This window comes from Branchiostoma floridae, chromosome 5 (assembly GCF_000003815.2).
Source record: "Branchiostoma floridae strain S238N-H82 chromosome 5, Bfl_VNyyK, whole genome shotgun sequence".
Lineage (NCBI taxonomy): Eukaryota > Metazoa > Chordata > Leptocardii > Amphioxiformes > Branchiostomatidae > Branchiostoma > Branchiostoma floridae.
Genome location: NC_049983.1, coordinates 14,181,531 through 14,206,188, shown reverse-complemented (window position 1 = coordinate 14,206,188; position 24,658 = coordinate 14,181,531). Strand labels below are relative to the sequence as shown.

Sequence of the window (24,658 nt, the reverse complement as noted above, 5' to 3'; positions counted from 1 at the left end):
GTGTTACATGTATCGTTAATGGTCCATGTCCCCGGTGCTTGATGTGATACTGTGTTTTTTTTACATCATTGATCCCGGCATATAATGCTGTTAACCTCTCAACCTTATCCCATTTTAGACCCCCCTTGTAGTTCATCCGTCTCTGCGAGCACATTTGACCTGTGTATTACAGAATTGTCCACAGCCTGTCTGACAGTGTCAATTAACCTTTCCACCTAACCCCACTGTACAACAGTCTTGGTCTATCAGTGACGGTGCGCATCTTTAAGTTCTTTATGCTATGTGCTTCTCTACATTCTCGCAGAGGATAACTGGGAGTTGGTAAGACGTTTGCTTTCTCAGCAACGTTTCTTAGTTTCTGTTGGCTCCGTTGTGAACAGAAAGATGTTATGACTGGATTTCTACGGGTTGTATGTGGATCGATGGGCATGGATTCAAAATGGAGTTTTGATTATGTGAACAAACAGCCCCCTGCTCCAACTTCCTTGAGAAGAAATGTTGCCCAAACCAAAGTCAATGGAAACATTTTTAACAACTAAGATGTAAATGAGTTATGAGTAGAGTAAGTATAAACGGTAAGAGATCAAATATTTAGTATGTTGACCCATGGATCTAAAACTGTTCATTTGTCTTGAGACAAAAAATGAATGTTTCCATGCATAATCTGCTTGATTAAAATCCAATGTATCTTAAGTATACACTTTGAGGTAGAAATCAAAGAAATGTTGTAAGCTGCACATTCTTGCCGCCTTAGTCCTAGGTCTATGGTATCAATAACGTACCGCAAGCATGGACTTTGATAAAGATCCTTGATTACCTTTATTTCACATCTTTTGTTTCATAACCGTTGGTAATATGTACATTCAGATAAATAAAATGAATAAATAAACTCAAATATTTACATTCTTTCACTCATAAAACTATCAACCTCTTAAACTAAAAATCATTGTTACCATGCATGAATGTATATGAATTGTTGGATGTGAATACATGTAACAAATCCAGGTATTCTCGTAGAACGAATGGTCTACCGTCAATACGTAAGCAAAGAGTATTGCAACTGAAGTCACAATTGAAGAATAAATACGAATTCGAATATTATATTATTTCTAAACATAACCGATTTGGTACAAAACCAATTTAACACACCATTAAAAGTAGAAACACCATACAAAGGTATTGTACACATTGTGAATACTGCAGTAGTAGCGTTACTAGTGAGCGCAAACGCTGCTCGCTTGTCGGAGTCTTTTTTCATTGACAAAAGTAATGAATACGTGGTGACTATTGTACTCGTAGATTCAGATGCTACACCGACTCTGGTCTTGGATCTGGCTTTCCACATTTCCTGTGGAGAACAAAACGTAAAAGATATAACATATGTTACACGAGTTACACAGTAACGACAAATAAATACAAACACTCCAACAATGGTACGGTTCGGTAAGAGGCATTCATAAAGCGCCATCTAGTAAAACTCCAGAAAAGCGCAACATTTAACACAGACATACTGTAAATGGAGAAATGTTCGCGGTGGTTTTATGTTCGCGGCTTTCGCGAATTTTTTTCAATTATACTTGTACATAGTATGAGACTGCAATCGATGGTGCTACCGTGAAGTTAAAACCACCGCGAAAACTCAATTTTCCCGCTACCGCGAAAGTAAATCCCCGCGAACTTAAATGCATTTATAGCCCTACTTTTCGACAATAAAATGGTTTAAAAAAACACTAAACCACACCAACTGACTTGCTGCCAAAAGTACTCTGGTCACAGCTCAAGGAGACTAACTTAGCCATCAGTACAAGGAAACTAAGTTAGACAAGGGTGAATTCCTTGCAAAGCTAAAGACGACGGACATACCGGCGCCTACTCTTTCCTCCTGTGACCATAGTAATGTGATATATTTCCCTTTTCTCTACTTCAAAACAGCTCAACCGGCTGCAATTTAACCTCTGCGTTGAATCAGGCTATACAACACAAAAGTAGATCGTCTAAAACGTCGACAAAGGCGCGTGTACTTTACATTTAGACTGATAATAGAATGTGCGTTTGTCCTACCTGTAAATGATGTAGCCTACTCCCAGAGCCATCAGTGCCACCAGGACCCCGCCCATAGCCGACATGATGATGTAATAGTCCCGCAGCTCCTCCTGCATGGCTTGTATGGCCAGGATGTTCCCTCTCTGGCAACGCTCTCCCATGTACTCCCATGTGCAACTGTGGATCCAACGTTTAAAGTTAAAACTTAACGAACTGGACAGGCTATTGGCTTACTCTTAACACTGAACAAGCAATGACATGAGTTGATGTAACAAATGTCGTCGAAATGCTACAGTAGAAATACATATTTTCTCCTCAACATGAGTTTTGCAGTACATGGTGGTTTCAGTTTTGAAGTGTTCTGTCTTAAAGTTCTCACGTTAATCTAAAAGAACGTCTTACAAAGCTGGCGAAAATAGGGTAAATCACAATAGAGACCTCGTCGGTCTCACTAACTTTAGATACCTCTCCCGGCCTCTATATGACTATATAGCATACGTAGGAGAATACGAGACAAGAAGTTCATTGATAATTCACTACATAACGCAATGACATCATCATTAATTCATGGTTCTGAACATACATGCTTTCATCTTTCATTGGAACATGGCACGCACTTGGGCTACGGGCGCCATCTTGACCTTCAATAGTACTGAGTTGTCGAATTTAAGACCTAGACTACCCGTACGTTTTTCTTCTTAACTGTAAGCAGTTGATTAATTTAACGTTTTGAATGCATTGTCTACGCAATCACAAAAAAAAAGTTGTTTTATGTTAACTAGCATTTTGCAGATAATTGTCCAAATCGTTGCAAGAATTTAAAGATCAATAGATCTATTACCAAGGGAAGCAAATAGCATAACTTCCTTACCTGCATCTGGGCCTGGCGAAGTCCGGGATTATCTCACACTCTCCGCCATTCAAACAGAACCCGTCGTACTCTGGACCGCACAGCACGCCCTGGGACGTCAGCTCTAGTTGTAAAGGTTCTTCTAGGAGAGAAAAGTAAAAATTAGAGGAACTATCTCCATAAATAAAACCGAAATTACGAGAAAAATACAACACACAGGGTTTACAAAATGCCAAATACAAAATGCTCCTTTGAATTTTGATATCTATTACACCATAAAGACACTAAGAATGAAATGAACATTTGCATGTGAACCTACCTTGTGAGAACACCGGAATGGCAGACAGGCAGACCAGGCAGCAGAACTGCAGAAGGCGTCGTGCAAGCACAGATGTCGTCATGATCCTGCTTGGGATTTACTATCAGAGGCGGCGAAAGGGATACAAGTAAATTTAGTAGCAGGGCAGGGAATATCTGACTATCCTGGCTGCTATAGGGTTGCTCCGGCAAAGTACTGTTTGTTGTCAACTTTCCCTCCCTTATAAACGTTCCAAGAGAGCATCATCGTCTTAAATTCGAGTGCGACATTCCGATAAAGTTGTTCATCCTAGTCCATGAATAGAGCAGTTCCGCCCCCTCCTGATTGCGTCACAGCGCGGGACGTCCCACGTACTGGGAACAAACAACGGAAATCCTCTCCTCCGAGTAACCCCTGACTCTGCGCCGTAATGTTTTGTCACCCCCAGGGTTTGGCTGTGTTCCTGGGGAAACAGTGTGAACCGCAATCCCACAGATCACCAAAGCCAAAGGTTAATCTACAAATGTAACAACCCTAGAAGGGATGCTCGATTGTGTGCAAAGAATATGGGAGGGTGGCAACAAAAACACCAATCCCTGAATTTCGCCGTAAACCGGAAAGTATTGCGTTCGGTCCCCAATTCTATTCACAATTTTCATGGTATTCTAAACCAAGCTTTGTTTCACCGTTTCCAAGACCTTCCCTGTACTTTTTCCCGCTTTTTTCTGGAAAGCATTCCCCAGACTTGATGGTTGTAAACCCCCAACCTTCTGAAGACATCAGTAGGTCAGTGTTTGACGTACGCGCCCGTGACACGGCGTCTGTGGGACTTCCCGCCAAATGTTGGAAACGTTCCATATGGGCAGCTCAACAGTTGAGCCACTGTTTATACAGATGCCCCACTTTCACTGATATGACTGGTTACTGAACGAAATGTTTGGTTTTAATCATAATATGAGTTTCACTTTTGAGTAGATTTACAGGAAGCATAAAGTAAGGTATTGAGGAACATTTGGTACACTTTTTCTTAACCTGACATTTGCATGTTACGTAATGATCTGGCATTCTATTCATATCGATAAAGACTCATAGGTTTATGTACTTTTTTTTTTCTTTGTAATAGTTAAAATAGAATATTACTTCCCTACCTCTATCTTGCTACAGAACTACCGAATGTAATTTCCATGTCAACACTCACTAGGTCTATGAACGTACAGTAATTTTTACAAACTACATTGTAACCACAACAAAATAGTACGTTCTTTAACATGCGGATATGCTTGTGGATTTAGGACAGGAACCGTCAATTGAACATGACGTATATCCATCAAATTCGTCAAGAAAAGGGAAAGTCCCGTCGGCAAAATTTCCTGACAACTCACGATGCGTGAAAGTGACCGGAGAATTACTATTACACAGAGAAGAGGGGGGTGGGGCGGTGGGAGGGACAGTGGTATTAGTGAATAGTAGCCTACTGGTAGATAGTATAATTCAAACCATTGTTACGTGTAGCATTAGCGAAGATCAGGAGATACGGTTCAAAACCGCATGAGTGGATTATGACGACAATGTTGTGCTCCCGCAGAGATAGTGTCAGCAAATCTTGGCCGGAGTTCAGAACTCGCTGTGCAAAGTATGATGTAACTTAGATTACAAATTACTCAATATCCGACTAGAACGTTAACATTACAACACTCGGGTCGACACACACAAGATGCCCACTTTCAAATCATAAACAGACTGGTTGATTGTCCCTTGATATTTTTTTTAAGCCTAAGACACGTACAGAATTAATCATTATGAGAAAAAGTATCATACTTTTCGGGACTTTTATCCAACCGTCAACACCATATCAATGCCTATCAATTACATTTACACTGTAGGATAAATCTCAAGCAACAACACAACATAGCACGAGTGTTATTTTTTAAAACCTCATCTGCTTGTTGTAAAACACACCTGGTACCAGACCTGCTTGGTACTACCAGTCAACTAGTTGTTGGTACAGTGTAGGTACGTCACGTCACGTGAGTTTGTTTGATTCTCGTGGCTATCTAAGCTACGTTCTGTGGTTTGTGTCACAGTTGGCTGTACATATCGGTTCCCTATTAAATTCTTTTATTTTCTTTGGTCAGTATTTTCTAGTGAACCTAAATAAAAAATTAAATGAAATCCGTATAACGTAGAGTGCTCGTGTGAGCAGACAATCAGACAAACTATATGATATGATATGATACATTTGCTTATCTAAATCTTTATACATGTAGAGTACAAATAGGCAGTGCCGGACAGGACAGGAAACGTTTGAAATATCTGATTGAAAAGTTTCTGAATTTTAGTGTTTTTTTTTTCAAACCATCAAATTAAGAAATATTTCAAACGAATTTAACATTTTTGAAACCCTCGTCTTCCTAGTGACGTTTACTTTTTCTTATCATGATCCGTAAACCACAAAGTACCCGGAATGGCCGCAATTCTGCACAGGTAATAACCCATAACTTCCGAGAAGTCTAAAAGTCCAGCATTATTTTACCACCACCGCTACGTCCTGTTCATTTCCAACCATCATGCGGTGCGTTCTACAACTTCTCTGCCTTTGGCTTTGTTCCGCCGCATCGGTAGCGTTTTCGAGGAAACCGGTGGAAGTCAACGTTGTCCCAACAGAAGGTTTGTTCCAGCAGGTGTATTGTGATATGTAGGTGGGTCGTACGTGTGTTTAGCGGTATGTATATGGGAACAGCATACGGTAACGTTCCCAGGTCGTATTTCAAGTAACGCTAATTTCTGTGCTTATGGTTACATTTCTTTCGCCTTTTTTCAGACAATAAAGTAAACGCGGCACGGTAATGTTGAAGGAAAGTTTGTCGATATTATCCTTGTCATGTGGATCTGCAAAGATGAATTCCAACAGACTATAGATATCAACATCATGCTTGCATAACTAACTAGGTAAACATTACAACTATATATAAATAGTGCCCAAACCACAAGCGGTGGGGGCTCTAAATACAATACGTTTTTCCAGACAAGAATAAAATGCAACTCTACAAAAGTGACACCTTTGAAACAAAGTTCTACATATTTTCATCTGGATCAACATATCAATCTCTCCAGGCAATGCGATTATTGAAGAAATTACTACAAAAAATGCCACAAGGACAACAACTGTGACCACTGGACATTCGCACTACGTCGAGTGTCCTGCAGAGTATGATGGCTACTGTCTGCACGGTGGGACCTGTTTCTACCTGCCGGACCACCCGGACCCTCATCAGCGGCCGCTCTGTCGGTAGGGACGTCCTGCAGGTTTCTTTGTGCTCACAGAAATATTCGTTTCGTTTATTCGTTTATTCAGAAATGGGTATATATGGGTAAATAAATATATATGGGTATTTGTTGTTGTTATTTTTGTCAACCGATTTCCAAGACACCGAAGGTTCTGTTCCAAGTGCTGAAACCACGCTTGTTTTCATTTGTCCATTGAATTTCATGCCCCCACGCTAAAATATAAACCGTTCTCACGGTAATAGCGGAGAAAAGCCGCACTTATGTGCAACCGCAGAGGTAGAGAGAGCTCTGTTGGTACTACAATTGTCCTCTCACATTCGTCGACATGACCATGATATTCTATGACCGCTGTTTGTCAACTCGCACGAATATTGTCTACACATGTAACGTGTGAATTGAAACAACATGTTTCTGGTGGTACATATAATGAATCAAGAAACGAAGGGTTTTCATCGGAGAAATGTATTTTATAAACAAGGATATGATGTCAATGTTAAAAACATTTATAGACTTGTTGTTGATCATTTTCAACTCATGTCTTGATTAAGAATTTACAGAAAAAGTGAAAAGTGGCTGGATTATTGATCGGACATTTGTTTAAAAGCAGAGGCGTGGCTGCAGAGAGGATGTGAACAATAGATGTTGTAGACTGATTTTTCCGCCGGATCGTTCACAATTTTCCGACGTTTGAAGCAGAACACGTTATCACGACTTCATATTTCATCATTTGGAACAGAATGTCAGTGACCTTTATTTCCATCCTCACCACAGCTGCACCCCTGACTACGTGGGAAACCGTTGCCAGAACGGCAATATCCACCTCCGACGGGGCATGGTGGCAGGTCGGAGTTCAACGGCTAACAACACTGTCATCATCGCTGCCGTGTCCTCCAGTGTACTGTCTGTGCTGGTTTTGCTGGGGGCTGCTTACCTGGGCTGGAGGTGAGGGTGCAAGTTTCTTTGTAAGCCCCGCAGGGTCGTCTAAGATTTTCACGGCTATAAAACATCATGATAACACATGCTTGACAACCAATGTATGTCCGAGCATCTCAAAATGACCTACATGTATAAGCCGAAATAGTACAGGGCAATGATGCACAACAATGGAAAAATAAAGATGAGTCATGCTGTACAAATCTTCTTCGACACAATCGCTTATTTCACGTGCTCCACATTTCTTTTTGCCTCGTCCACAAGGTCACATATAAATGTTGATAACTGCATGCTACGGTGTTTTTTTAATCAGGCTGTACCGTCGTAGAGCTGTCTACAACATTCGGACACCTGGTGAGTCTGGTGACAAAACCGAATACGGGAGCACAGCGGCTCTGAACTGATGACGCACAGCGAGCTACTATTGGCGAGGAGAACTGACATGTCTGATGGCATCGACAACAACTGGGCCATATTCGTACAATAAAGCCTGACTGTGTGGATATGTGTGTGGTTTACCTGGGCAGGTTCCATGTTGTTTTAAAATTACTTATAGTAAGATGTGTAAATAAAAGAACATGAACGGTGTTATAAGTCATTGTAGATTTTATTCAAAAATATTACGTCATAGCGACGTATCATGTGTCAGTAGAGAGTACATTTATGTTGATTTATAACTTTCAAATATATACAGATCAATTATCCGCCACCGTTTTGACTGTAGTGTACTTCATATTTGGCACTGATAAATTTTCTACCATCCAAATTATACTGTGTGTGTGTGTACGTACGTATGTGCGTGCATGTGTGTGCGTGTGTGTGTGTCACTGTGTGCGTGTGCACGTGTGCGTACGTGTGTGTTTGCATTGCGTGTTTTATTCAAGGAGGAAACGACTCCTTATGTCAAGTACAAGTATCACTATATGGAGGGTGAAAATGACGTAACCTTCCTCAATGTATCATCAAGACAAACTCTGGTTACCATGGTATAAATCAAGCTTGAAACTCTATATATACAGGACATATTCTTAGTACAGTTCAATTACGTACCATCTAAGTACATGTGTCAGTATAAATATGAACGAAAGTTTTAAGTTGTAACTTAGCAATGATGTAGAGAGCTACAGGGGGAAGAATGCCATTGGGCTAAACTCTAAACGTATGTAATGCTAATGTCAGTAATGAATAAATAAATGCCTTGCATTTTATCCTTCGTAACATGTTAATAAATACACAGATCCTAATAATGATGATGGATGGAGGCAGTTGGTCTATGGTCCCATGAGAGTTGCACTTGACCCCGCCTCTCTCATGTCCCGTGCGTTCATGTTGGAATCTCGGCTGGACCGTGAGCGTCTGGAAACAAAGTAGCCTGTTAGGAGCATTGCTACATTAACGTTCATACACAGTGATAAAGTTTTCCAGAGTTAGAAATGTGCAACTAATAAGTGTGTAAGATGTTTTATAGTAGAATTCACTATGGCAACCTTCGAGTTTTATAAACAACCTCAGCTTTCAGAACTAGCTTCCCTTTGGCTTGAAGAAGTATAATTTCTACTTGCCAGGTTGTCATGTAAAGAGGACATTCATGAAACAACAAAAACAATGCCGTGTTTGATATCTTATTTAAGCACTAGCCAACCTTAGCCAGCCTTACACAATCTCTCACTGGCTGGGGTTAATGACCCCCTCCTAGGTGTCGGCAACTGTAGTGCTGGCCGCTAGGAGCGCAATTTTAGTCAGGCTATAGCCAACCTTACCTGCAGATGAAAGCCGCCGCAGGTATTGCCACCAGGACCAGCAGTCCCACCAGGACACCGATGACGACATAACTGTTCAGCAGGGCCCGTTCCACAGAGTCTTTTCTGGAGTAGTCAGGGTCACTGAACTGGCAGCGCTGTCCTCGTTTCCACGGGGGGCAACTGAAGGGGGGGAAATAGAAAAAAACGCGTCTTAAAATGACTTGTATATTTGATTACATCTAATGATTACAAAATGTGGGGATAAGATGTAGTGAAGTTAATGTTAAGACTAATTTCACTTTTGCCACCAAAGGTTCTTGGACGGTCTATGCATTAGCTTAATGCTGATAAAACGTTACTACTTTACACACAGTAATCTGGTTGTTAATTCTACAGCAGATTTATCGCGGTCATCTTTGATGTTTTGAAAAACTTCCTGTTGGCAACCCCCACCAAACTCTATGTACGTGTCTCTAGGTTTCTGACAATGTCAATCAGTTTTACCTGCAGCTTATCCTCTGTTTAGGGTCCGGATGTTCCGCGATATAGTTGCACGTTCCCTCATCACAGTAACCCTCATACTCCGTGGGACATGTCTGGAAATGCCCGGTTGACAATGTTGTCGGAGTGGCTTCCTCACCTGGTCATAGACATACAATGTAGGTCAAACAGGTACAGGTGTCCATTTCCTGCACTTTGAGGGGCAGATTTTGCTCTCCTGCTCTGCCTGGTACAGTGGCAGCAAAATTTCGTGAAAGGACGGAAGGACGTTGGCTAGATCCCTGACAGGTGTACAACATGGATAAAGAATGTACCACAAGTACGAATGATACAATGACTTTTGGACTTGAAATGAGCACGACTTGAATGGCACATACTTTCATGAATACAAAAAAATACTCTAAGTCTGACAAAAGAACATTATGTAGTATTTTTATTCCTATAAGCGGACAGAAATTGCAAAATCATTACACTAACCTGTGCCATTTTCAATCTTTTTGGATGTTGATCTCCGATGGACTGTTATAGTCTGCGGTGTTGCTGTGGACGTGACAAAAAGTTCAAATCATTTGAAATGACAAAAGTTGCGACATTCCTGATGACATTGTAGTCTTCCTATTCGTAGATCATTTTTGAGTGAATCGACGGAAGCAACCCCGACAAATATTGATAGTCATAATATCAACATGTAAAACTCATGGTATGTTCTACTTTGATATTCCTAATATATCAACAATGTTTTCTAGCAGCCTGTGGGGCCTCAAGGTCTAGTCAACATCCTCTCGCACGTGAACTTGTGGAGGTGGGATGATTGTGGGCACTGGGCCAAGTGGGCGGTCGGTTTGGTAGGAGGCCCAAGATTGGGGGTGTATGAAAGCCGCAACACAAAATATTACCAGTTATCGGACACGAGACGACAAAGGACAACACACAGACGTACTGTCTCGTTAAAGTAACTCTTGTTGTTGCTTTAGAACTGATTTGTCCATCATTTTTATCCCTGATATTCTACTAGTCTCTTTATCGACCAATAGAGGAATGTCCAAATTCCGTTGGAGTGGGGGGTCTGTTTACGTGTGCGTTAGGAAATACCAGGAAACTCTTGCGCAAGTAGTCTACCAGGAAAAGACAGTTCCTATGGATCTTATTTCGCGGAAGGTGAAATGGCCTGGGATTACCCTGTCGCGGTTGTGGGTCACCACATCTAAGCCCCTGCCACAGCGATTAACGATGCCCATGGTGACAGACTGTGGGAGATTAGTGGTGGGCAACATCAAGTCTATAACGGGTTCTTACTCTTTGAATCTGTTCACGGTGAGAGTTTAGCAACGATCGCGACATGTTCGTGGCTGAGATCGTAAGTGGAATAATGGGAAATGGAATTGCAAAATGACCAATATTGCGTCACAATTTTCACGTACCAATGTAATGTAATAAACATGTTTGTTCTAGTCCGTCCATGTCGTCGGCGTCCTCTGGAGCCTTCCAATTTACCAATAAATGCGGTAAAACATCGTTCACCTTTCGCCTGTTTTGAATAAAGGTACTATTCCTATACTCGCATTTTATATTTCAGACGTGTGTGTTTGATTCTGCTTGGTGTTCTTCACTATCAGCCTGGGATTCGAGGTCCAATATACAGTCGTCGTCACTCAAAACAGTCGTTTGAACAGCTTCTAGGTCGTTCTTAATCTTATCTTGCAGACGACTTTGACAGTCACAGAGTCATCACCAGGTGTTTCTCGCCCGAGGTGCGGCATTCCGCGACCATGAACCAACAACAAACAGAATGACAATACGTGCAGGGCTGGCGAAGTATATCCACTCATGACAGAAACATTCCCACGAGCAAAAACTGAAAACACGTCGAAAAATGTGGAACGAAAACACATAAACTCTCCTTCTAATATCTAACATATCCAGTCTAAAGAAATGTTAAAAATCGACAATATCAGAAGGAGAAATAGGTCATCGTGCTCTAAACATGTACATACGACAATGAGCCAATAACCCCTAGTGTCGGACACAAAAATCATTTTTCTTGTTTGTGAGGTCTGTAAGAGATCCTAATCATTATTTGCAAAAATTCTACTCCTTCTGACAATTTCAAAAGGCCAAACCCACTAGCTGAGGGCCTAACACATACCAGAAATTGTCCTGTTTGGATATGGCTGTACGAAATGCGTACCACAGGTAAAGCACAAGGAATCATAGAAACTCACCTTCAAATTGGGTCGTGTTAGACGCCTGCGGCAGTGTCACGTTTGTCGTCTGCGACTGTGCTGCGTACTGACTACACAAACACAGAGTGATCCAGATCCCCACCAAGTACTGCATGCTATCTCCTACCATCTTCTGTCACGGAGAAAGAGAATGAACTACGACTGCCTGAAAACGTTCCAACTATGCCGTGGTGCAGGAGAGTCGAGCCAGATGCTGGCGATGCCAAATGTTGCCCCTAAACACGGAGAAACTCTCAATGGTGTCACGGTCGTCACAACTCGAATGTGTTAAACACCGTGTTGACAGCACAATTTATAAGTTGCGAACACTCATCGCCAAGACGTTACTAAGAAAGCCTGGGTACAAGACGTCCGGCTTCCGGGAACAGCATTGTCGAAGAAGACGTCACAAAGATGTTCCTTGTTGGATGGAAGGGATTGCCTGTACTGTCAGTGGGTGAGAACAATTAAGCGTGCGAGTAGGGCGGGGTATCAGGGTACGGCAGGGCATTGACGTGGACACCACAGGATATTCGCCTGGACAGGAGTTATCTGGAGAATCTGGAAAATTCTTCGTAACCATAGGCAAATTTGTTTATTACGCCTTTCAAGTATAAACTAACAACAAACAACAAGCGTTCTTAGGTGTTGTCATCAACCACAACAGAGACATCGGCCCATGTCGCTCAATAAGCTTGGGTACCTGTGGTATGAGGAGGGAACGGGAATTCTATCCTGTCGCGTGTCGGCACTCCATTTGAACATTTACTTGGCAGCAAACTCGAATTCAGTACGATGTATAAGAAATTGCAATAATTTCTTTATCTGACACGTTGACAGTACCGTCACCCAAACGAAGTACAACGTTACCTTGCAAAGGCCCACCCATGCAGCCTTTCGAATAGTTTGAAGCTAATAATAAACATGACCACCGGGCCAATAATGACAGACCTCATCATGTAAAGTACTTTATAGTAGCGGTCAATGACCCGGGCTCTACCTATAGCTAGACCAGGTTGCACACTTGCTGTTCCTATATTTAGACTTCCACTGGCGTCGCTTCCGGTCTTCAGCCTTGCTCTACATCTGTGGGAACTTCCGCTAGAATGCGATTCCTTTTCTTCTACAGTCCTTAGTCCATGAAATTCCAGGGAGGATTGATGTTTTGGAGACGACTTATAGAGCTATAATTTGTATTTGCGGTCACGGTTCTAGGTACTGCGATGTAGTATTCATAATCGATCAAATGCGATGTTCCGGTGCTCTTCTCGGGCTCTCCTCGAATTTACCTTTACCTTTCACTATTTTTTTCTTTCGTTCCTAGCTTGGAAGCATTAGCCACGTGGTTTTTAAAGAAGAAAACATTGCATTTTATGGTATTGAGATACTTTATTTTGTCACAGACAAGTGGGAAGGAAGGATGCCTCCAACTCAGTCAACGCAGTTCAATCTGTCACTACAATCCTTGCTCTAGGTATCAATCTAGATATCTAGGGTATCAATCAAGCTATTTACAAGTAGTGAACATATAATTATCACAGCCACAGATATACTTTATAGTATACTTTACTGATAACAGTCGTCAAAATGAACTATGCGGTGTGAAACAACTCTCAACACAATCTAATGAATTTTATGTCTATGTATTCAAATTTGATAATCAGGATTTAAATAACCAAAATATTTTACTGTACACCTAGACCTGTTCACACGTTTTCACTTACCTATCACAATATCGTCATCAATGACACCAAATGCGATCATGAGTTTCGTTAAGAGGTACAGAATATATTTACATGATATGTAGATACAAACATATTTAGATTATGTACAGATCTCAGCAATAGAATACATATCAGGCACGCCCGGCAAAGTTGGCTGTTTTTACAATAGATGAGAAATAAATAATGTTGCCTCTGAATCTTGAGTACGTTTTTGGCAGCCTGCACGTGCAACTGTAGAAAAATAATGATAGAAGAGATGATACAATTAATGAAATGTAATTATAATCACAAATTTACAATTAAGATGAACGTTTTCAATTTTGGAGGCTGCATTTTGTCTGAAGACAGATGTAAGTTATAGATTTGTAGGTTTTAAAACATTTTTACGCATATATGCATAAAATTACTGTCATAAGTACAATGGTATATTTTAGCATATTAAATACGGTTTATACTTATGCCAGCGTTTACCATGCAGCAGCGTTAAATGTAACAGTGAATCCTGGACTTTGCAAACACAGGAAATATTCATTAGGAACTACTATGTGGTTGTCTAAAAATACGCACCTATACTATTGTAGTGATGACTTTGCTCGTTGAGGACATCTCGCCGCCATTAAGTTTCTGTTCTCCTTCACATTCGCCTTCATGCTTGTTTCGTCTGAATGGTTGAGAAATGCAAGGAAAATTACGTTATTACTGTGTTCTAGATTTGACAGATCAAAAAGATAGTGAGTGAATATTAGCTAATAAGTGACAATCACAGAGGACCTGACCTGAACTTCATTAGTCAAAGTAGTGGTTTGATACAATTCAAGATTGATGAAGGGAACGAAACTATGATAGCAACAAGAGCTAGCTATAGCATTTGACTCCTAACATGTGTTTACTTTGAACCTTGATTTATCACCATGATCTCCCTTGTAAAGTATTCGAGATATTGGTACCAACGGGCACACCTTGTTTAGGGAACACAGAAGTATTGTTGACGAAAATACCTGGCCGGAAGGAGGCATAATTCAAGACTTTATCTCGCCGATGCTGTTCTAGGAAAGATAGGGGCATAGCAGTACACTAACCTGCAGAAGTAGACCACTGTGGCAACTGTGGCTATGAGCAGGAGTCCCCCAAGAACGCCCACAACGATGTACACAGCTCGGATCTCGCCTTCAGGCCCTCTCGCTGTAGTTTGAGAATTAGGGTTGCTGTTCTCACATCGCTCTCCTACTTTGTCAGATGGGCAACTGGAAATGCAAACAACAGACATCTCTACTGTGTTCACGGTCAAAGTTATCACTTCATCAATATCATGTTTCGTGTTGTATTCGATTTTTCTTGGTGTTGTATGTATCAATGATAATGGGACATTTTGTTGAAGGTCTTCGTCTTTACATAATTCAGATAAAGGCTGCGCTTTAATGAAGAGATCAACTGTTCTCCGACTCAACAATTGACTGACTGCGTTTTGTTGTGAACTCACCTGCATCTGATCGCTTGATCCTCCGGCAGCCCAGGTAATATGGTACACGTCCCCCCGTTCAGGCAATAACCGCTGTAACTCTCAGGGCAGTCATCGTAGAAAATTCCATCTGAGAACCGAGGAAGAAAAATTAAACTTTTGCACATTTGTCAAAAGCAATAAGAAGCAAAGCAATAGATCGTAGAAGTACACAAGTGAAAAAGTAAAAAGTTAGTTGAGCGCACAGAAACATAAAGTTAAGAGTGAAGATTTGTGCAGAAATTATCTGAAATCAAATTCTATTGCTCCCCTTCATTTTTGTTTTGGCTACACAGCAACTTGTTTTTATACATATCTCTCTCATCCTTTTTCGACGGAATGACCCCCAATCGTTAATGATTGAAAACCAATGTGATCTTTGTCCATGGCACGGTTTTATGGCCAGGTCTTCCGCACGTAAATGTTGTAAGCGCCATAAATATACCTTCGTCTGTGAGAACTTTTTACGATCCATTTGTCCGTGATTTAGTCCATGTCTTTGTCACGCCCACCTGCATACCTTACATACCCACCTGTGCATACGACAGGTATTTACCTACTGCTATCTATTTGTCGACACAGCAAAACGTCATCCTCCGTAGTACGGTTGTTAAAATCTGACATACAGGGCGTTTAGGGAATGGAAGAATCAAGAGTGGTTATCCTCTTTTCGATTTTGCTGTGTTTTCTGGGTTTTTGCTTGCTAGCGGCTCAACTGATTCACACTCTAATAATTCCACTGCGAAGCTTGAATTTGTTTTGCGTCAGTAGATGCTGAAACAACAACGTAAAATTTGCTGAGCTTGACAAATGACCAGCCCGCCTTTAGCTTATTTATCGTCATTGTCAAGCCATGCGTACGTCTACCCCATGGACGGTAGGCCCTTGACGTAAACCTTCTACCAGTATTCTAAAGACGTGATAGACGACCGGGTAAAGTTGGGGTGTACTTTAAGTCTGCGGTGGTCTCGTTTGATCCTGTTAGTACAGAATGAAGTATTAGCGTTATCTTGTTTTCTTGTTTGAACAGCGTCCATGGTTTGCAGACAAGGATCTTCGGAGAGACATTAAGAAAACATGCTGCTTGGGCGTGACAAGTGTTGTGGGTGGGGACATTTACTCTAATGTCTGATCAGATTTATGTTTTCTAAACGTTAGACGCTTACGTTAGTACCTTTGAAGACCCTGACAACCAAGAATTTGAGGTTGAAGTAGTTATAGGTTTTGTTCAAGCAGAATGACAGCTCGGGAAACATTGGAAGTCTATCAAGGGACATCGTACAATAGACCATCACTTAAGTGTGATTCGGACGATTAGGTTCGATAAATGGCAGACTTTGAACAGCAAGACCACTGAAAGGACCTTGGCATAGGTTAAGATAACAAAAGATGGTATTTCATTTCTTCAAAGGAAAGAATTCAAAGATATTTGGGCCTAACTCAAGTGCATTGTTATTTGCCATAACCATGAGAGCCCCTCCTAGGTCTGAGTTGGCTCAAACGTCGAAAATCTGCCTAAGATATTCAATATCTGGGAAGCACTAGGGAAGCAGTAGATTAGTACTAATCCTGGGTCTTACACAAAATAGGAAAAAACAACCGCGGACGTTTCGTCTTCGCCAATACTATGTACAGATAAACAGGAAATGTGCCCCCAGATTGAGGAAAAATATTCTGACACGCTCTAGAGTAGTGAATTCCACACTTGACATCAGATAATAATTTTTAACGCTATTTAAATGTATAACAGTCTACGTGTACATGTTTTCCTAAACAGTATGATCAATCGGCTCACAGAGTTCACAGTCTGTTCAAGTCTTACCTTGTGAAAACGCTGGTACTAAACACAGAGTCAGTATCATCAACCTCAGGTGCTTCTCAGGAACTGTCGTCGTCACCATTTTTGTCGCTGAAAGTTTCGGTGTGACAAGGAAATGTCCTGTTTGTAGTCTTCCTTCCGCTGTGTGATCCTCAGATGGCGGTAGCGAGTCCCTTTCTCCCTGCTAGACTGAGTTGTGTGTGCCGGGTGTGCGTGTCGCCTTCAATCGCCGACTGGTGTCTGGTGAGCAAGCTGCGGTCCCAACACACTTATAAGGTGTTCCTTGGCGTCTTGAGCGTTCCAGGTCAACTGTTTTGCGGCAAGGTGGTCTTGACGCTAAGTACTTCGTCGTAAAGCGGACGTCCGTCTTCCGGGTGTGGTAATAAGGTTGTACTGATCGTTCTTTTGTTTTGAGAGAAAACAGGTCCTCAACGCGCAGGCCAACAAAGTTCACGTGGTGAGGCTATTGATGGGGTTCATGGAAACACCTGACTTTGCACTGATAGGAAATACTGCTGATCCAGCATGTTACGCGCGGAACGTTTTATCATAATATTTATATATCAGATGACGTTTCCTCTTGTTATAGAGGGCAAGAATTACCCAAAAATATATGGGCATGACAAAATATCTCTCAACTATATCATGTGATGCGAAAGGTCTGTAACTTTGTGTTTGTGTTAAGTTGGCCAGAGAAAAAATACAATTCACATCTGTGATACACTAGATATTCGCTCCTAATCGGCACGACAGTGGGCCAGTTTGTGTACTTGAGGAATCCATATGACAATTTCTGTGCTCTTATATCTTCCACCATCACATTTCTTGAAAAAACCCCTAGGTTATCCTTCCACCTGTTTGTCCCGCGGGTGCAGGTCTCTTAGCTGACTTTGATACGGCTGAAGTGGTGTGACGTCACGGGGATGTCCCAGCGACCTACCGACCATTCTCCCCCTGCTAACAATGTCCACTCCAGACGTCAGAGCACATTCCAAGGCGCGGCGGAAGACTTTGTTTGACCGTCTCCGGGCTATTCTAACCCTTACTGATTCATAGTAAAATCTGACGATGCTTGACGTGCTATTTTGGGGATAAAACGTGGACAAGTGGCTTGTTTATAGCACACGTATCCACCCACTTGTTGGAAGGGGATCAGTGACGACTTAGCAACGTTAATGTTAAATCCTTACATATCTTTTAAGGGTGGATTACTTGTTTCTAAATAACATATATGATATATTGTACAATTAAAGCATTTCCTGATTTTGAGAGCGATCTGAGCTACGTCATACCCACCTACATTAGAAGGGACTTAATTTTTGTCACTTTACCACTCGAAATGTTGTTCATCTTTGGGCGTCATATTATGGAGTTATTTACTTTACTCTCTATATCGTTAATTATGATGCTAGATCTGACGTCTTTATTATTCACCGTATAAAGCAAAGAAAATATATGTTGCCGATCAAACATGTCGGTTAAGCATATATAACTATTACTATACTAGCTACTGCTGTCACTACTACTACTACTGCTACTGCTACTATTACAACTACTACTATTTGTAGCAGTACAGTAGTAGTTGTAGTGCTCGCTCTCTCTCTTCACTGCCACCACAGCCTGCCACTCTGTCCATTGTCCATTGTCTAGTGTAAAACAGTTATACTCTTTTTACTTTAGGTTTTCCCAGCGAAGTATTTTACTGTTTACCCCACCCTTACGTCATCCTGGTCGTCTTGATGCGGATTACTGCGGATTCCTACGTAAGGACCTGTACGGAAATCTATTGTTCCTCCTGGTGTGAGCAGTGAGAACGTGAGCCCACCCGGAGGCCGAAAACAAACTACAGCTTAGGCCATGTTGAGTTGATTTTATGGAAGACTTCCTCTGGAACCTCAAAACTGATGCAAGCTTGCGAATAAGAATAGTTGAAAAAAAATGTTGTCTTCATTATGAGATCTTTGTGGACAGGTCGAACGAATGACTGAACACACAGAGTATATAGTATACTGAACAACAGATTCTTCGATAATAGATTCTTAGATATTTTGGTTCTTTCACATCTTTGGCATTCTACGACATTAGTAGCCGTTTTCGGTATTTTGTGAATTATGTTACAACAGATTCTTTATTTTTGTTCTTTAACATCTTTGGCATTCTACGACATTGGTAGCCGTTTTCGGTATTTTGTGAATTATGTTACAACACATATGAGCCCATGTGAGCCAACCCAAACTTCTACTTCGAGGCTTCTTTCCATTGTTATTGTCTTACGTAGTCGGATCGTTAGGGAAAAGTGCATCACTAGGATAATGATAGTAAGGCGAAAAATACACAACATTTCATATTCGATATTGATGTTTTGCCGGACCTTTATTTTACTCAAAAAGTGTGCAAACACAACAAAAGGTGAAAATTGATGCGGATGACTACAAAATGACTCAATTCTTAAGTGCCCCTACATCAGTGTTCACCGCTTGCTACTGACGCAAGGAGGAGAAAGGTGTGTAGACTTGGTGAATGACAGAAACGTGATAAATTTTTTTCTGTTAAAACATCACCGTTGACACTGTGAATGTTGACTCATACATTGGGGTTCACTTCAGTTAACTGACATCTCACGACACTGACGTCTGTTTCTGGGTCATCAACTAACGAACATTTGTTGATGAATTTTTGTGAGAAAAAAACACCTGCTGGCCAATCACACAGAACTGCTCAGACAGAAAGGTTGTGATCATGGTCTCACATTCTCCAAACGGTATGCCGTGTTGCGTGTTCGGTCTGGGTTGTTTTGTTTTGTGATTTATTTTGTGTTCATGTTGAACTCTATTGTTGTTCTTTTCTTGTCTCAACAATCTTCCAAGTGGTGCACAAGTGTACAAGTACACGTACACGAGAAAGGGGAGACAGAGTTTGGTCGGCAGTTCATCTGCACTCACCCGAACAGTACTGTTGCCGTGACGTAGGTAAGCCATGTCGCTGTTTTGTCATTCTGTTCTTGACTTGTTAAGCACTATTCAAAGCCACTATGTGGGTGCGGGAACTTGAATGTCCGGAAGGGCGAGTGACAGCGAGTTTTGCTGAAAGCAGACGGCTACACGGCTGATGAAACTTAACTCCACATACGCAAATTCCGGAAGGTGTGCACCGGAGATGAGACTTAGTCAGTAAGGAGTGAAGTGAACTTGAGTGAACTTCAGTGTTACCGAATTTGTAAACAAATAGCACACATCCATACCGAGAAAATCCCATATAAGGAATACAAACTGCTGAAAATGCGCATTGAGAAGGCGTGGAACACACGGTAGTGAGAACACAATGAAGAGCAAATGAACTTGAGTTAGATTTCGGTGATCTACAGTGAGCTTATGAACTTTTCCCACCCGCAGAATATATATACACAACATAATCATGATAATGCCTAGAACAATACAAACACAATAAGATAAAAAAGTGAGTTATCGTTATCAATATTCCAGATAATGTCAACTTACGGTGACTTAAACTGTACCAATACAAATCAATGTAGCTATTTCCCTCCAAGAACGATAATCGGGATTTATATAATTGGGACGAAAATCCTACATCTTGAACTACGCACTTGAATCTTCGCGCGTTTCATCGTTTCAAGCGATGAAAGGAAGACATTATTGTGCTGCACATAGTCTCGTACCCTCATACGTTGTTTTTGTGTAGTTGAATGAGTTTCTATCTTGTTTTGGTTTTGTGTGAAAAAAAAGCCACATAGATTGATTCAATGCGTGTTCAAGGCGACTTTCTATTAAAGTAATTTTTTTCTGGTCTTCTCATTACATGGTGAGCTGAATCAACTCTATCCCCGGCTACTGCATGACTGGACAACCAAGGAGGGAAGTCTGATTCTTCAGAAGTCCTGCAGAACGATAGTCTGTGCTGCCTGTTTCCCGTGGTATCCGTGTGGGGACCGATAGGGGTACGTCACAGGATTCATGTAGCCATGGTAACAGAACTGGGCATGCGCAGGGAGAACGGGCGAACCGCACGGACACGGACGACGGCTGCTGTACCCACTCGATCTGGTAGGGGGCGCGTAGAACCCATGGCGTCGTGCGCTCGTATCTGCACAAGAAGAGATTTTCGGCTATGTGAATGGTCGTTATTGGGAAGAATAAGTGTAAGAACTACGCGCATAAAAACATAAATCTTTCATCACATGAACTTACAGCTAAGTGAGCTACTCAAGGTGCTGATGAAACTGTTGTTGAAAGTGGATCCTTATGAGTTATTAAAAAAAAACTAAAGTGGATTCTTATGAAGCGGTCTTAACATTCCGAATGATATACATGATACTGAAATCTATCAGTCACTTAAATGATTCAACATAGACGAACTTGATTTTGTTACATGGCTGATATCTTTAGCTTTCGTGTATAGTTCTCAAAATATTTGGAAGATATGTTTACATCCGACACCTACACTGCGCTCTTCTGCCGCTGCCAAAGCTGTCGATGTCATCCTCTTCGTCGCTCTCTTCTACTGGCCCCTTCTTGGTTCTGCATCTCTTGCAACACCACCCAGCGACCAGCAAGAGAACCACAAGGAACAGGGTGGCAACCACCGCAAACCCGAGCTGAATGATCAGGCTGGAAGACAAATCATGGTCAGTGTTTAGGCGTCACTTCGACCAATGCCATTTTCCAATGAAAAGAAAAGTACATCGGATTTGCAAGGCGGTAGAGGATTTTGTAGTCAAACTAGACAAACTAGAAAAATTAAGTTAACGTTATCATTTTGCAGGCAAATACATAATGCTTACTTTCACATGGCCTAGCCTAAGCCTTAATCAACCACATCAATATATGTGGTGACTAGCCTGTTCATCCCTGTCCTGCCACTTACTACATCATATACTTGAACACTACGTGGTGTCTACTACATTACCAGTAACCATGGTGACAGTCGCCTGGTTCAGGTCATTGACCTTATTTGTTTGGCAAACTTCACCATATACTTGAACACTACTTGGTAGTCTACTACATTACCAGTAACCATGGTGACAGTCGCCTGGTTCAGGTCATTGACCTTATTTGTTTGGCAAACTTGAAGAAGAAGAAGAAGAAGAAGAGGGAGAAACGGAGCAAAAACAATATGTTTCCCTTCCATCAGGGTTAACATAAACAGCCTTAGCAAATGTGTGTGGCATCTGGTGATAAACCAATCATCCTTGTGTCATCCGTACCTTAATGGGAGTCTTGGCTGGTCGCAGTCGGTCCAGATGAGACTTGAGTTGTCACGGCAACAGTACTTGTTGTCGCACACCCCGCAGCAGTATGGGTACACGTCATCGTCACAGCTGAACTCTGGGACATATATCCCCGCAGGGTTGTAAAACGGAGAACATGTTCTCTGCGGCCCCTGAAGCTTTGCATGCACGGCTGAGGAAATACAGCAACACATCACGAATTGCAATTTTTCAAACATCTCTATGGATATTTTACATCTATGTTCACTAATTGGCTAACTTACTAAGTGCAAAACTGCTCTACGTGGCACAGAAAACCTTAGGTATTCATTGTAAAAGCAGGGGTAGTTTATGTCATGTTTTAAAAAGACGAAAAAGTCAAAACAGGTGAGTCTCGGCGCTGCCATTTTATCCAACGCAATGGATGATATTCTACATCTAACGGTTTCCAGTAACTTGAGTATTCTATGTTTTCCATACGTGAAGATCTGCATTTCAACGTCCTTGCTCTCTCCAACGCAACGAACATTGTCTCCTTACATATACTAGTATGTAATTTTTCCGTAGGCCTAACTTAGCTACTATGTCTAGTGGTTATGTTTAGCTCCATAGACCCACTAGTCAGGGTACCAGTAGGGTAGTAGTTCGCTCCTATGCATATGTTCGCTTCTACTACCATAGCAGAATAACAGAGAATCGACGTAAATGGTATATAATAAACGTCGAAGTGAACTACTATCCGGATGGTACCCAGGCTAGACTCAAGGTATCCCCTGGTACTAGATATCACTTAGCAAAATTTATTTTACCCTACAGTTGCACCTGAGATCATTACCGGAATTTTATCATCACTAGGATATCCTCGCAGATTACAACTTGATACGTAGAAACTTAATGCAAAGTCGGGACTTAAATAGCAACATCAAACACATAAATTCATAACACAGCAGTGCCAGTAGTGGCATGGTGCTATTTTGTAAAATTATAGCACATATAAAGTTAAAAATCATGTTTAGGCCTTAGAACTAGTTGTCAACGATGCGTCAGACTAAACATGTTCATTTATTCTTATACAATTCATCTGAAACGTTGTCCACTTGTTTGTTTCAATGTATAGTAAAAGTTGTAGTAGACCTTACGAAAGTTGTGTCAATGTGGACTGTATCATAAACCATAAAGAAACAAGTAAGAATGAATGATCTAACTTCTACCTTTATGTACCAGTAAAACGGAAAGATAGGTAATAGAATACTACATTAATGAGCTTACCTCCATGTTCATACAAGGTCGCTGAGACGAATGACAGAAAGACAAGAAGCTTAAGATTAGTGAACTGCATCCGTCTCAAATCCATATCACTGCACTGTTTCTGATAGCGTTATCAGAATGGTATTCTGATATTCTGGGAACGCGATCGAAGCAATTCCAAACACTGGAGGCAGTTCTGAACGTATTCACACCTTCAGGAGGCCCTGAAAACTGTTTATCAAATTTGAATGGTTGAAAGGTTATTTTCCAAACGATTTCTCTGCTGTTTCAAATAGCTCGTACATGTATAGCACAGCCGGTACCCACACGGTGTCTACCAAAGAGCTATAGTTCTTTAACACGCGAGAAAAAGAAGTAATCTGTTTTGAAGTGGGGACGACTTTTTGTGGCACCTCAGGTCCACTTGATGCTAATCTCCTCGCCTTGTTGAGTGCAGTAATTGGGAGTTCGTGTATAGGGCACGACTGCTGGGCAAACACTAGATTTCTTACCAGCCGGCTCCGCCATTTTCTCGGGGATGTTTACTGAAGCAAGGGACGGTTTTGGTTGAGTTGAGCAATTGACGGCCAAGTTTGACCACAACAACGTGTGTACGCAGGATGACCCGAGAAGTACGGCTTTGGACGACAACAAAAACACGTCGTGTTTTCTTTTTCTCTTACCGCAAATGAGGCTTCTTTGAAATAAAATCTCATAAACCCTCGATACGTGGAAACGTTGGAGCATACTTTTTCCCGTCAATAACTTAATACAGAAATACATATAGCCAAGCCCAACAACAGCAGAAAAAACTGCACAAAATGGTGGAGGATTGTTTTAACTTTGTTGTCTGAATTAAGCAAATTCACAGCGCATTTATAGTAAAGAAGTGACCGCCTTTTTCAGTAGAACAAATCTAGATCTTCACGACCACTCCTTTATGCCCCATGCATTGAAACTCTACTCTAAGAGCTGATTTTATAATTTATCTATCTTAAGCTGTATTCTAAATTGATTACATTTTTACCTAATTGTTTTGTGAATCTTGTATTTTATAACGTTAACATATTTTATGACAAGGACAGCGCCTCTGTAAATCAGCAGATTTCATGTGGCTATGTTGGAAAGTGTACATGCAAGTCGATTTTTCCAAATAAACTGAACTGAAACTGAACGAACATCATATTGATGTGAAAAAATATCGACATTTCTGTAGCCTGACAAACGTGCTTCTCTTTTCTGTCGACCTGTAAAGTTTCATCTATTTT

General features: G+C 41.3%; 5 protein-coding genes across 6 annotated transcripts; 1 reads left to right on the top strand and 4 right to left on the bottom strand.

The window, feature by feature from the left end:
• Window positions 1-838: 838 nt before the first annotated feature.
• Window positions 839-3,716, bottom strand: LOC118416735 (OMEGA-stichotoxin-Sgt1a-like). Of its 2 annotated transcripts, none has more exons than XM_035821957.1 (4): window positions 3,213-3,716; window positions 2,915-3,032; window positions 2,062-2,220; window positions 839-1,348 (listed from the first exon to the last, which is right to left on the bottom strand). In XM_035821957.1, the coding sequence occupies exons 1-4, from the start codon at window positions 3,292-3,294 to the stop codon at window positions 1,309-1,311; spliced, it is 399 nt and encodes a 132-aa protein (XP_035677850.1). In that variant the 5' UTR covers window positions 3,295-3,716; the 3' UTR covers window positions 839-1,308. The 2 variants fall into 2 exon arrangements, with proteins under 2 accessions (XP_035677850.1, XP_035677849.1); XM_035821956.1 differs by having other exon boundaries at window positions 843-1,348; window positions 2,915-3,035; window positions 3,213-3,703.
• Window positions 3,717-5,646: 1,930 nt separating this feature from the next.
• On the top strand, window positions 5,647-8,121 carry LOC118416732 (pro-neuregulin-1, membrane-bound isoform-like). Its single transcript, XM_035821952.1, has 4 exons — window positions 5,647-5,858; window positions 6,306-6,480; window positions 7,251-7,421; window positions 7,726-8,121. The coding sequence occupies exons 1-4, from the start codon at window positions 5,759-5,761 to the stop codon at window positions 7,814-7,816; spliced, it is 537 nt and encodes a 178-aa protein (XP_035677845.1). The 5' UTR covers window positions 5,647-5,758; the 3' UTR covers window positions 7,817-8,121.
• On the bottom strand, window positions 8,004-12,934 carry LOC118416728 (probetacellulin-like). Its single transcript, XM_035821944.1, has 5 exons — window positions 11,878-12,934; window positions 10,133-10,195; window positions 9,659-9,794; window positions 9,173-9,334; window positions 8,004-8,768 (listed from the first exon to the last, which is right to left on the bottom strand). The coding sequence occupies exons 1-5, from the start codon at window positions 12,005-12,007 to the stop codon at window positions 8,684-8,686; spliced, it is 576 nt and encodes a 191-aa protein (XP_035677837.1). The 5' UTR covers window positions 12,008-12,934; the 3' UTR covers window positions 8,004-8,683.
• A 312-nt stretch (window positions 12,935-13,246) lies between these two features.
• Window positions 13,247-17,374, bottom strand: LOC118416734 (pro-neuregulin-4, membrane-bound isoform-like). The gene is made up of 5 exons (XM_035821955.1): window positions 16,922-17,374; window positions 15,082-15,190; window positions 14,681-14,845; window positions 14,169-14,262; window positions 13,247-13,832 (listed from the first exon to the last, which is right to left on the bottom strand). The coding sequence occupies exons 1-4, from the start codon at window positions 16,998-17,000 to the stop codon at window positions 14,169-14,171; spliced, it is 447 nt and encodes a 148-aa protein (XP_035677848.1). The 5' UTR covers window positions 17,001-17,374; the 3' UTR covers window positions 13,247-13,832.
• A 3,233-nt stretch (window positions 17,375-20,607) lies between these two features.
• LOC118416206 (protein shisa-4-like) lies at window positions 20,608-23,918 on the bottom strand. Its single transcript, XM_035821288.1, has 4 exons — window positions 23,903-23,918; window positions 22,140-22,335; window positions 21,377-21,543; window positions 20,608-21,019 (listed from the first exon to the last, which is right to left on the bottom strand). Exons 1-4 carry the CDS (start codon window positions 23,916-23,918, stop codon window positions 20,805-20,807), a joined length of 594 nt encoding a protein of 197 aa, XP_035677181.1. The 3' UTR covers window positions 20,608-20,804.
• Window positions 23,919-24,658: the final 740 nt, after the last annotated feature.